The sequence below is a fragment of the Lampris incognitus genome, chromosome 7 (genome assembly GCF_029633865.1).
Source record: "Lampris incognitus isolate fLamInc1 chromosome 7, fLamInc1.hap2, whole genome shotgun sequence".
Taxonomy (NCBI): domain Eukaryota; kingdom Metazoa; phylum Chordata; class Actinopteri; order Lampriformes; family Lampridae; genus Lampris; species Lampris incognitus.
In genome coordinates this window covers 11,671,395-11,685,297 of record NC_079217.1, presented here as the reverse complement: position 1 = coordinate 11,685,297, position 13,903 = coordinate 11,671,395, and the positions used below count along the sequence as shown (strand labels likewise).

Sequence of the window (13,903 nt, the reverse complement as noted above, 5' to 3'; positions counted from 1 at the left end):
GTAGTAGATTGTTTCTTGGTCTGAACGTTATTTGTGCTGTGTTAAACTCTACTAAATCCCTGAACTTCAAGGCGCTTGACTTTAAAAATAGCTTGTTGGTGTGTGGACGATATCCTACATTGCTTACTATCATTAAGGCTAAGGCATCCGGGTAGCGTAGCGGTCTGTTCCGTTGCCTATCAACACGGGGCTCGCCGGTTCGAATCCCTGTGCTACCTCCGGCTTGGTCGGGTGTCCCTACAGACACAATTGGCCGTGTCTGCGGGTGGAAAGCCGGATGTGGTATGTGTCCTGGTCGCTGCACTAGCTCCTCTGGTCGGGCGGTCGGTGCGCCTGTTTGGGGGGGGGACTGGGGGGAATAGTGTGATCCTCTAATGAGCTACGTCCCCCTGGAGAAACTCCTCATTGTCAGGTGAAAAGAAGCGGTTGGCGACTCGACATGTATCGGAGGAGGCATGTGGTAGTCTGCAGCCCTCCCTGGATCGGCAGAGGGGGTGGAGCAGCGACCGGGGCGGCTCAGAAGAGTGGGGTAATTGGCGGTATACAACTGGGGAGAAAAAGGGGGGAAATTTTCAAAAGAACAAAACTCTCCTTATGGCTCTTTTTTGTAGTATACATAATGGTTGTAGGTTGGTTTTGTAGGTGTTCCCCCATACCTCCACCCAGTAGATCAGATATGGTGAAATAAATAAACAATACAGAGTGTGCAATGATTTATGATCCAGAGTGTGACTTGCTTTTCTCACAACTGCAGTGCTCCTTGCCAGCTTTGCTTGCACGTTAGGTGAGATTTGTCACTATGTCAAATATAAGCAACAATAGATATAGTAGTCTGAAGAGTCATATGATAGTCTAAAAGCAAAATCTCCAGTTAAAAAATATTTTTATATGTGTGTCTGTTGTTCTTTCACAGAGTTACTCAGACTGACCTGGCATCGTAACCCGGTTTTGATGTTGAAAAAAGAGTGGAGGCAGCCATGGAAGTGAAGGAACGCAGACCCTACCGCTCACTCACCGCCCGGCGGGACACCGAGCGCCGTTACACCAGTTCCTCAGCAGACAGCGAGGATGGCAAGCTCAACCCTAAATCCTACAGCTCCAGTGAGACGCTCAAAGCCTTCGACCAAGACTCCAGGATGGCCTATGGGAGCCGCGTCAAAGAAGTAGTACATCATGAAGTGGATGAGTTCAGCAGGCAAGGTAAGGCCGTAGCAGCGCTACCTATACACTTTGTCATTCAAGCAACAGGAAGGGGAAAAAAAGTGTTAATTTCTTCACATTCTGGTGCAGTCTACTGTACAATGCACAATGACTTGAAAGATCAGTAGTTAGTTCCAGGACATGTTCCTGCCTCTTTTTTTTTTCTTCTTTTATTCATCATTGCCTTTTCATGGGAAGTCCTGTGGTAGCTCACATACGGTCAACGTAGGGGTCACTCAGTTAATAGTTATATGATAACCATTTGTACCCGGGGACTGAACTTGTCACACAGGTGTTGAAAACTGCATGAGAGACATGTCCGCCTGCACTTCCCTATCTATTATTGATTATCAAAGTTCATATCCAATCATTATTTCATGGCTCTGTGTACATACCCTCAGATCCAAAAGATGTGTGGCTTTATATATTTACAACGTGGGTAAACTGAATTTTATTTCACAAGTCTTAATTTTTTAGCTCCTCTATTTCAAAAAAAAAAAATTATTTATGTAGGCTGTGTTGTGAATACAAAAAAAGAACATGATCCATGAATGTTAATACGAAAACATGAGACATATGTTCTCTTATAATTTCTCTTATAATTTAACAGAAGGTACTAATGTTAGGGAGGTGCTCTTTTTTTCTCCTGGCCTCTTGTAATAACATTATTTATCTTTATGGAGTATTTAGTAGAGATAAAATGATGATACACAATCAGATTTTAATATATCCCGTGTGTCAATTGTGTATATATATGGCATTTAGTTTGTGAATACCTAGTTTGAGAACTGGCATTAGCATCACATGATGATAAGATGGGCGTCATACTCCTCTGATGTCTGTCATTAATGTCTTTTTTTGTCCAGTTGAACTGATAATAACCTGAAAAACTATCTCCTTAAAAGCAAAAATATGGGCGTCCGGCGGTCTATTCCGTTGCCTACCACCACGGGGATCGCCAGTTCGAATCCCCGTGTTACCTCCGGCTTGATCGGGCGTCCCTACGGACACAATTGGTCGTGTCTGTGGGTGGGGAGCCGGATGTGGGTACGTGTCCTGGTCGCTGCACTAGCGCCTCCTCTGGTTGGTCGGGACACCTGTTCAGTGGGGAGGGGGAACTAGGGGTGGGGGGGGATAGCGTGATCCTCCCACGTGCTATGTCCCCCTGGTGAAACTCCTCACTGTCAGGTGAAAAGAAGCGGCTGGCGACTCCACATGTATCGGAGGAGGCATGTGGTAGTCTGCTGCCCTCCCCGGATCGGCAGAGGGGGTGAAGCAGTGACCAGAACAGCTTGGAAGAGTGGGGTAATTGGCGGGATACAACTGGGGAGAAAAAAAGGGGGGGAGCAGAAATATTACCTTGCAATTAAGTTCATGTTTGAGAATCAATACTTTGTTGGCAAATCTTGCACTTCAGGGCCACAGTTCCACCGTTTATTTTGCACACAAACTAATACGAACTGAGGCTTTAAGTGGAAGACTATTAAATGGACCCAAAGTTATCAAGCATCTCAGAGTAGAAAATCAGAATTAACTGCCCCACAAATTCTCAAGAGAGTGACGCATTTCGGGTCCTCCTTTTAGAGGTAAAAGCATATTATCAACATTCATTGCCCATGAAATACCTCTTAGGTCCACCACTATTTAAGAGAACTCGAGAGGTGTCCTCACCTATTAAGGGTTCCCAGGGGATGCATGTACATCCTGTGGTAGGAAGGACTGCTTAATAATGTGAAGCTCATGAAGACATTAATACTCAAACCAGATGAAACACGTTTTATGACCATCCTTATCCGGGATGCATTCTCTCATGTCAATGTTTACATCTTGGTTGCAAGTTTTTGCAACTTTGCATTTCTTGGTGCAACAGTAAAGATGCAGTAATGCAGTTGTGAGGATTTCAGTCTTTCACAAACATCCATCAGTTGAATTATCAATCAAATTTTTATTTTCCTAACCTTCCCTCCAATTGTGTGCAGAAGTATTCATTTTCAAAACCACCCAAAGAGCGGTTATATGGAAACAAGTAGCCTTCATACATGTTGCTGGGTTGCATGGGAGTTGTTCATGCGATAAATGAAACGGGTTAAGATTATTTCCTCAGGTGGGGACAGGGATGCATCCGTAAGTTGCAGGTGATACCACAATATAAACACCCAAATTGTAGATAGATCCGAATTATTTTGCTACCACTACAGTTGCTGGATGACCAGGTTTTACGCACAATTCAAGTTTGCTCGGAATTACTCACTGAGAGCATCCGGTGGCTTGGCGGTCTATTCCGTTGCCTACCAACACGGGGATCGCCGGTTCGAATCCTCGTGTTACCTCCAGCTTAGTCAGGCGTCTCTACAGACACTATTGGCCGTGTCTGCGGGTGGGAAGCCAAATTGTGGGTATGTGTCCTGGTCGCTACACTAGCGCACCCTCTGGTCGGTCAGGGCGCCTGTTCAAGGGGGAGGGAGAACTGAGAGGAATAACGTGATCCTCCCACATGCTATGTCCCCCTGGCGAAACTCCTCACTGTCAGGTGAAAAGAAGCAGCTGGCAACTCCACATTTTTCGGAGGAGGTATGTGGTAGTCTGCAGCCCTCCCCGGATCAACAGAGGGGGTGGAGCAGCGAACAGGACGGCTCGGGAGAGTGGGGTAATTGGTCGGATACAACTGGGGAGAAAAAGGGGGGAAAATACCCCCCTCCAAAAAGAATTACTCAGCGAGAGCAATATGAATCTTTTGTTTGAGCGCAACCACATACCACGCGGATGTCATTTGGTTGATGGCAAAGGATGCCCCCAAAAGTCAATGATATATATGCATGCAGTCACAGTGCACAGTGAACCCTGCAGAGGAAACTAGAATATATCATCATAATTTCAATTTGCCTCTGCAAAGTGTTGTAAAATAGTTGTAAAATAGTGATGTCACGGTTTCTTTTAGGAGTCGCTGTTATTCATACATGTAGTCTCAGACATAGCTGAGAGCGCATGTTGAAACCTTCATCACTAATTCCCTGAGGAAGGAGTAATTTTAGTCTTAGTCATAGCTAGATCATGGTGCCTAGGAGTGAATCTGAGATGCTTGCGAACTGTGGGCCCTAACTTGTGGATTTCTTGGCTTGCTGCAGGGGGAGACTTTTCTCTTCGAGACCTTGGCTTTGGCGAGGCCCTTCCATCCCACGTAGCCACATATAGGACGGATTTGGGAATGCCACACCGCGACTACTCAGTCAGTGTGGGGTCAGATGCCGACACAGAGACAGATGGCATCATGTCCCCAGAGCACGCTGTCAGATTATGGGGCCGCAGCAATACCAAGTCGGGCCGCAGCTCTTGCCTGTCCAGCAGGGCCAACTCCAATCTGACCCTCACTGACACCGAACACGAGAACACAGAGAACGGTAAGAAAACCACCTCTGCACTGTGGCTGCTGTGGCTTCTCTGGATGCAAGCTGAGACTCTCTCCTACATTGTTGGCCAGTGTGTTAAACTTTAGATTTTAATACTATTTCTTTGATATCAATAGTTTGACATTTGTCCGAGAGATGAAATAGACAACTGTAAATAGTGAAACGGCGTAAGACGTCATGTCTTTCAGACTGTAGGAAACAATGGATGACTTGGAAAATAAGAGCCATATGAGTGGTTTGGTTTTGATTCTTTTACTTTACTTTCAGATCATGCTCATCTGGCAGAAACATAACCACAACATTCATTTGAGCTGGTTTTCTAGTTGTCTGGGTACATTTTGACCTTCAAGATACGATTTCACCAGTCTGATTAAATTCAAGTTGACAGCTTTCATTAAGTTCCTAGAATCTCTATTTATATTCTTTGGAATCTTATCTGAAGAAATGCTTTGACCTCAGGGAGAGAAGACATCCAGTAGGATGTTGTACCCAGTAGGGGTTGTACTATATATACATTATGTGTTTGTTTTGTTGCAGTGAACTCATCCGTGCACATTTGGACATGATTAGGCATTGGTTTGTAGGGTTGGGCATCGTTTGGATTTTAACGATTCCGATTCCGATTCTGCTTTTCGATTCTGGATCTTAACAATTCTCGATTCCGCTTCTTTTACGGGCGGGGTCAAAACAGGTCACATGCTTCTTTCACAGAAGAGATTGGTTACGCTTTAGTTTAGGGGGTCGGAGGGAGTCGGAAATTATCTAGTGATTTCCTAGTAATAAGGTGGTAATTTCTTAGAAATAAGGTTGAAATTACCTTGTAATTTGGGTTAGGGTTAGGGTTAGGATTAGCTTTAAAATTACCTGTAAAAACTACCACCTTATTACTAGGAAATTACAAGGTAATTTCAACCTTATTTCTAAGAAATGACGTGATAATTACCACCTTATTACTAGGAAATTACTAAGTAATATCCGACCCCCTAAAATAAAGTGTTACCTAAAATTTTATTAAAAAAAAAAACTTTATACAAGCTATTCTGTTTTAAGAACGGATCATTCATTTGACTGTCTCATTCTTATATTTATATTTGCAACAACTCTCTTCATACATGAAGATGAAGAAATAAAGACACAGTCACACCCTGGTCCGGACTACCAGGTATTAAACTCCTTCAATTAGAAACAGTTCTTCTTTAGTAAAATGAGCATATCTGCCTTCTCAGGCTGTACATGTGAGCGTTCAGCACATAAAAAACACATTTCAGTGTTTGCATACAATTTATAACAATTCGCTCATGTATCAGTTGTTTGCTGTCTCGCTGTTGCGAAGAAGACAAACGTTATTAATTTTCACTGACCCGATTGCGATGAGGTGCTGCTCGCTGTTTGCTCAGGGTTGGCTGAAGAGGACACCCAGGCACGAGATGGAGACAACTGCAACGTGTCAAACACGGTACCCTGGTTAATTTGTACACCGTGTAGGCGAATGTGTTTGGCCATATTTGTTGTGTGTCCTCCCTTGCACGAAATAATTTTACCACAGGCATTGCACTGTGCCAACCCTTAATCTTTCAAGGCAAAATGAAGCCACACTTTCAACCACCCCTTAGCCTGGTCCATGATGGCGCACATTTAACTCGCGGAGGCGGAAACTACGGAAGCTGCATGACGCCCCCACGGAAACTGTAACTAACTTTAGCGGGAGTGAAATTTATTTAGGAACCGATTGCAGAATTGGAATTTGCCTTTCTTAACAATTCCTTTGGAATCGGAATTTTGGAACCAGTTCCAATGTGGAACTGGTTCTCAATGTCCAACCCTATTAGTTTGGCAGGTGACTGTTGATAACATCAGTTTCGGGATATGGGATGCCAGATTTATTGAATTTATCTTCCTTTGGTTTGGTGTTTCTAATTTTCCTCCCAAGAACCCAATGAACCTCTCTGCAAGAACAGAAGGTCATTTGGGGAAATTTGTCACTAAGAGACGTGTCAGGCACAGAACCAACTAAGCCTGCACAGGGACAGGAAAAAGCCAGAAAATAATAACTATAAATTGGTGGGATTCCAGATGTCTACCACTGTTTCGTGAGGACATGATATTATAAATTATTGAAAGGTGGAAATTCTATTTGGACACAGAGCTTTGTTCCCCTCGTTCATATGTTTGGGTAAACTCAACATTGTAAGTAATTGGATGGTGAATATGCCGCCCAAAGGAAAAGGCTCTTGGCACAAATACTGGACAAGTTGGAGTGAAAACTCCGAGCCAGGCAGGTTTCCTCTGTTAACCTCAGCCTGTTTTTTTTTTAACACATCCAACTCCTTTTTGTTTACTTGAATTTCTGCCAAAATTGATTATTTCCTGTTTTTTTTCTGTTTTTTTTTTTTTTTAACTGGGATACCATGTGGAAACATATTTCAAGCTCCCTTGCACATTATGCACAGTCAAATCCAAACCCTAAATCATGCATATTCACTGGTAGATTTATGGTATCGTCCCCAGGATCCTTCGTAGATAGAGGAACTCATCAAGGGCCTAGCGGCAAAATTCTAATTGCCCCTGCACAGCCTTGCAAAGAACCTTGTGAATAGTTTTGCACTTCAGAGTGTGTCACATTATATATTAGCTTCTTATTATAACTGACAGAAATGACTCGTGGAAGTGGAATTCGTTTGCCTGAATGACTCAGGGAAAAATGTGGTGTCCCTCAGCTGGATCATCTGAGATGCTGAAGGACTTGAATTTGGGGGCATTGTACATAATTAAAGAGAAACTCCTTGAATGGCTCAGGTTGGTATGGCAGGATGTGTCAGAGAGAGCAGCGTGCTACCATAGCTTGTCTGTGAAAACCCAGCCGTGATCCTAAGTAGCTTTTTATTCCAGTCACACAAGCAGAAAGAGCACTTGCATTCAGCATTTAATTCAGTAATGCCCAGTAAACATACAATTTATATAAGGCAAGTTAATTAAAATCCATTGAGCTGGCTTGCTTGTGTGTGCTTTAATCTATTTACTTTGCTTTAATGTATTCAAGCTGCCGGGCAGTTCTTGCCTCTCTACATGTGACTTACTTGACCCTGGTTTAAATGCATGTAAATAAGTAATACAATTTTAGAGATGATTTTGAGATGTGGTTTCTATATATAAAAAAAAAAAGTTAACGTGATGTGTCATAGGTAATAAAATGAGACTGAGTTTAGTTCTGATCCTTCTCACGGTCTTAGTTTTTTTGGTTTGTATTTCAATTTAAAAAGAAAATTAGGGAAACCTCCTATGATCGACAGTTTATTGCTATGTGTGGGCAATTCCCAGTCTGTCATTTTGCACACATTGATGGGTTGATGGTAGGTTTTTGTCAGTTTTAGATTGTGTATATGTATATGGATATGCATATGTGTTTGTGTTTGTGGGTGGGGTGGGTGGGTGGGTGGTTGGTTGGGCAGATGGGTCAGTGCTTGAGATGCATGCTTACTCATGTGTTTGTGTTTTATGCGTAGGTGTGTGTGTGTGTGTGTGTCAGTCAGTGTCACGTATCCATGCTGCCTCTGTTCCCTTGAGTGGTCCCTCAGGGGTGCTGCGGCAGTGTGTTACTGCTGAGTCACGGCCCGCTCCACAACGGCTGAACATCAGGCAGTCGGCCCAGCCTGCCGGGTACAGGAGCTCGCTGCTGTTCCTGGGCTGCGGCTCTATCAGAACTTGTCCAGATGCATGCTCTAATCCCACCCCCACCCCGCCGGTGTCCTGGTCACCCCATCACGTCTCTGTAACCGTGGGAACCAGCAGTCCATCTGAGGCACCGAACCCTCCGGACGGTTGATTGTTACTTGTGTGTTACTTGCGTTGTGCCTTTTTCCCGGAGAGATAAATAAGGTGGCTTAGGCCTACACAGTGGCTGTTGATTGAAATGCTGTCTGTGACTGACGCTGGGAACATCAAAATGTAATTAGTTCCAGTGGGTGGTTTGTTGTGTTGTGCCTTTGGGGCTCATGGGAGTTCTGCGCTACATTGATTAAATACATATAGCTGCGTTTTGATCTTCCTCTGCCCTGTGCTTTAGTGGTGTAGTAAGTCCTTATACATAATACTTAACAATGTCGTACAAAACTAAAATTTACATCTGCAGTATGCAGTTTTTTTTTTAACATGTGGGCTGCATTTTTTTTTTTTTTGAATTGCCAGTTTGTTGACGTAAGCTACACAGCCTTGCATCCAGTTGTGCTGTATTTTTCTTAATTCTCCAGTTGTGTTTTATTTTTATTACTCAATACATAGTTCATGTCGCTATAGTCCTTGCTGCTGGGCGACATGTCCAGGAACTTGAAGGTAGCCCAGCCCAGTAGGATTTGTCGGTCGCGGTCACCAGAAGGACATGCCCCCTGACCGCAGTAACCAAGTGTACAGGCCGGCTCCACATCGCTCTTCATCGTTCAGTGCTCGCCAGCGGGTGAAAGCCAACCCCAGATTCACTCTCGTTTCGGAACGAGCTTTGTCCGCTTGGCATTCCACCTCGCTGTATCGGCACTGTGTCCGCCATTGTCGTAGCTTCCTCTTGGATGTGTGCTTACGATCTCGATCTGGCACCTGGTCTCTACCTTTTTATAGTCCTGCTGCCCAAAGGTTAACCGCCCAGAAACTTCCTGTACACGGAGAGGGTCTCTGCAGATACAGACGCCGCCATGCACGTCTAGTGGGTCGTAAGTGTTGATTGAGAGGGGTTATTTTTTGTATGAGTCCATACATTGATTTTTAGAGAAATCCTACTCGTTCTACCTTTAAGCGTAATCCTGTTGTTAATGGCGTAATCATCTCTGCCATCTTCCCATGCAGCACACATGCAACCTGTGAATTTTCAGATTTGCCCGTTGTGTACTTTTGAACACCAGCAGAATTAGTGCCATAACTCTGGCTTTTGTAGTGTAGTGCCTTTATGCATGTGGTGAACTTAAGGTTGAAATAGTGCTATGTGCCCATTATTTTCATCCAACTCACATGACTACTGTTGGCATGCTGAGAAAACACGGAAATGGCTTTCTTTTGGAGTGAGAAGAAACACATGTCCATTAATGGCTTGAAGTTGCAATAAAAAAAAGTAGGGCTTGATGATTAATGATGGACTTGTATCTCAGTTCACCTTGCTTTATTTGCACGATTAAACATAAGACATCAATCAGCAATTTCACTGTCGAGGCACCTTGTGGCTAATCTGCTGATGTGACCATGCTTTTAGTTGGGGTAAGGGCAGTATTTATTCATGTTGAATTGTCAGATGAAAGTGGCTGGACTGCTTGCATTTATCATGTGCATTTTTTCTCTGTGGGCGGCACAGTGGCACAGTGGTTAGTGTGGTCGTCTCACAGCAAGAAGGTCCTGGGTTTGGGCCCTGGGGTAGTCCAACCTCGGGGGTTGTCCCGGGTCGTCCTCTGTGTGGAGTCTGCATGTTTTCCCCGTGTCTGCGTGGGTTTTCTCCGGGTGCCCTGGTTTCCTCCCACAGTCCAAATACATGTAGGTCAGGTGAATCAGCCGTACTAAATTGTCCCTAGGTGTGAATGTGTGTTTGTGTGTCGGCCATCACTGGGGTGACACACACACACATTCGGCAGACGGGGGTGTCTCCCTGTCTGCCGCCCAATGACTGCTGGGATAGGCTCCAGCATCCCCGCGACCCTGAGAGCAGGAAAAGCGGTTTGGATGATGGATGGATTCTTTTCTTTATTGCAAAAAATTGTTCGGTTTTTGTGAATTTTCCCGAATAAATTTCCCTCAAAGGTTTTTTTCCCCCCTATCTCCACGTGGCTGGTAATCACAAGATGCTCATATTGGCATGAATGGCACCACCGTTTATCAAGACATTCATCATTCTGCTACTACCACCATTACTACTGCTTCCACAGCTACTTATACTACCACTGCTAATGCTTCTACTACTATCATGACTAAAACTACCAGTACTACTTATAATGTTACTGCTGCTACACCTTATACAACCAGTAGTAGTTGTAGTAGTAGCTGTAATATTTGCAAATGTAAATGTGCAGAGGTGATAATTAAGATATCACTGATGATGACAAAAATGCTATTACTGCTGCTTCTATGCCACTAAAAATAATGATAAGAAAATAACGATCAAAAGTGTCGTTATTGTGATTATTATCGTTTCTGTTTTCTAAATGCCGTTAAGAAAGTTATGAAACAAAACAGTGAACACTCTTGCAGAAAGTTCAGATCCTGAGGTGAGGATGACTGGGTTTATTTTCTTGCTTCCTACATCAGATGTCACTTTACAGGTGCAAAACAAGAGAAAACTTTGAACTGCTGAAAGATGGGGGTTAAGAGCTGCAGGGTGGTGCTCAGTTACTGTGCCTTTGAAGGTGATGTGACAGCCGGGTAAAGGGAGGTCGTACCTTGTGCAGATAGGTTTCAATCCCCCAGAGGTTGTGGCGCATTGAAAAACAAAGTCTCTGGCGGCTGGGAAAGTGGGAGGCGGTTACCTCGCGGCCCTTCAATCAATTATGTTGAAAGCAAAGGCGTGAAGAGAATGGACACCCCTGCTCATTCCTGCTCAGTCCTGTTATCGTCAGCGCCTTCCTTGTTTATCTTAGTTTATCTTCCAGGCACGGGGGCGACCGTTCTGATCACAGGCTAATGTGTGGAAATTATTCCCTTGGCACTTGGTTTCCTGTTGATGACGCCGACGGAGTATCGTTCTAATTAATCAAGGTGCGACTGGAAAATAAAATGTCAGTTTGCAAATGCCAGAAAAACAGCTTTGTGATTCCCGGTCGTTTTGCCACCCACGGTCCAGTATGACTGGCAAAATAAAAGGCTACCCTTCTCGGTAGTCCGTGGATAATTCTGATAAGAGACGAGTTATTACGACGGACAAATATCAGAAAAGATAATCTGGCCCAAAATATGTGTGCTGTTTTAAGTGTATGTGCATGACCAAGGAGCCACTAGTAGGCTAGACGGTGCACTTTAATGTTACGCCACTGCACCTTGATGCCACAGCTCCTGGGCCGAAAAGACCCGAGATATCGCCGCTCGTCGCCACACCCCTGCTGAGGTGAGTGAGCAAATTACTCTGATGCGTGCGCCGCATCTTAAGATGTTTTCTTTTTTGCCGTTCTTTTTTGTCCTTTGAATAGATTCTCCGGGGATTAGCCACTATATTAGGAGCCTGTGGGTTGAATTTAAGTGAAATCAGACTGCCAATTAGATGTGATGCTGCTTGTATTACAGGGTCGGAATTCATTAGGGCATGTTTTATAGCAATATGAGAAGCTGTCATCGGTCACACTCACACACACACACACACAAGCATGGCCCATATGTGCGTGCGTGCGTGTGTGTATAAACAATTTCTGTATCAATGCTTTAATGGAAAATCACTTCTCACATCTCTGATTTTGCAGAAGTGGTATTGAGTGTCTCTAGTTTTTGCTTCAATTACGGTGGGTAAACACCCAAACTATGCAAAACGGAGCATGTAATTGCTTTTTCGAGTAGCCGAAGAGAGAGGGGTGTGTCTTTTTTGTTTGCATGCGATGTGTTTTTATTGCATAAGTTCAGTATGTTGTAAAAAGAACACCTTTTGCTAATTTCTTTGGTCGAATACTTCAACGCCCAACGGTTATGGGAATGTTTTAGGCAACCTGATATGTTATCATATCATGTCAAGATAATGATATGACGTGAAATTTTTTTTTTCTTTTTTTTTGTGGCAAGCATTGAAAGTTGAGTTTAGAAACTGTCAGAAAAGGGGTGACTGATATGAAGTGGCATGTTCTGAAGTTTTAACTGAATGACAGACTATGGAGAATAATTCTCTTGACGTAACCTTGCAGCACTACTCTGCAGGGGCCGCATGTATCAGTCATTACGATGGGCAAATTTGTGCGGACACACCCATGGAATTTTTTAGCCCTCAAGTTTGTTTGATGGGCAGAAGCAAAGCATGATGGTTACTTGTAATTCCTTCCTCCTAACATTTATTGTCTACGTCTTGCGACGAGCAATCACCCAGGCCTGCAAAGGCATCAGTGTTAGCCAATCGGTGTCTACATTCAGGGTTTAGCCAGGTTCTGCACTGGTCTCTGAGACAAACTTCAAGGCTAAAAAATCCCATGGGTGTGTAGGCACAAATTTGCCCATGGTAACGATTGATACATGAGGCCCCCAGGGCTTTGCCATTGATCCCAATCCTGTTTTGTTCTTCACCTGCTCAACTCTGCAGGAACTTCTATATTTCGTGACAGTACTGAACATAAACATAGACATGTAAACATAGCAGCGGCAAGCTTCAGTGGTGTTTCTCGAATTGCAACGTGGAGGCTGTGTAAGAGGACGGCAGAATGCACAGTTGGAACACAGGAGTGGTTCGGGTTGAAGGGCTCGGTTAGAATTTGCGTTTCCACTTCAACATGTTTATTTGACCCGAAAAAACGGTGAACGAACAGAAACGGGAATATTCTAGTTAAACAGCGTTTCAAAGAAAGCATATGAGCATCGGTACTGCGTAAGGACAAGCCAAGTTTTATGTCAATCGGGCGGTGTGGACAAGAACATTTTAAAAGTGTACATTTAAAATCTTCCATGGCCGACCTCATGGATTTGATTTACAGCATTGTTTTCAGTGGAAACAGTTCGTCATAAGTTTAAAGGCCCTGGCTCAAACGTGGTGACAGACGAATGGTTTCAATACGGCAGGTAATTAGATCTGTCCTTATGAAATAACGCTATCTGGTGTATGGTTGGTACAAGAGCATATATCTCTGAAAGTAGTCGGACTTATTCAACATTTGCATTCAACAATTTCACAGCTATTCCCTTTATACTCCAGACACAGATGCCATGGGTTTCGTCTAGCAGTCAGTATTACATTTGGCATGTGTGATTTTAAAAATAGGGACCGTGACGGACAATGTTTTTTTGTTGTCGCATTATTTGACTCTGTAATTTTATTGCCCTAAACAAAGAGCTCATTGTGAAGGCTTGTTCTGAAATGGTCACAGGCATGGTAATGGTAAAAGCAGAGTATCAGGCAAAATGATACTTCAAAGAAGTCACTAGTGATTTCCCAGCTCAGAGCCCTGGTTATTTCCACCCCCAGTATTTCTTGTGAAGTTATTTATTTGTTTACTTTTTTGGCAGCGTCTCCGTTCGGATGGCGGATTAGTAGAGATATTCTCTAGCTCATTTGCAGGGTAATTTGCTGGGTTTTAGAGGCCCGTGTGGACAGTTTTGCGCTGTTATCTGTGGAGTTCCATGCTTGCATCCTGCCAGTGACTCTT

General features: G+C 43.8%; 1 protein-coding gene across 1 annotated transcript in view; it reads left to right on the top strand.

The window, feature by feature from the left end:
* The first annotated feature begins 977 nt into the window (after positions 1 to 977).
* Positions 978 to 13,903, top strand: part of tenm4 (teneurin transmembrane protein 4) — a 196,874-nt gene continuing 183,948 nt past the window's right edge. Inside the window, exons 1-2 of the mRNA XM_056283755.1 lie at positions 978 to 1,200; positions 4,326 to 4,598. Of these exons, the coding sequence (XP_056139730.1) occupies positions 978 to 1,200; positions 4,326 to 4,598 (496 nt within the window). The remainder of the gene's footprint in view (positions 1,201 to 4,325; positions 4,599 to 13,903) is intronic.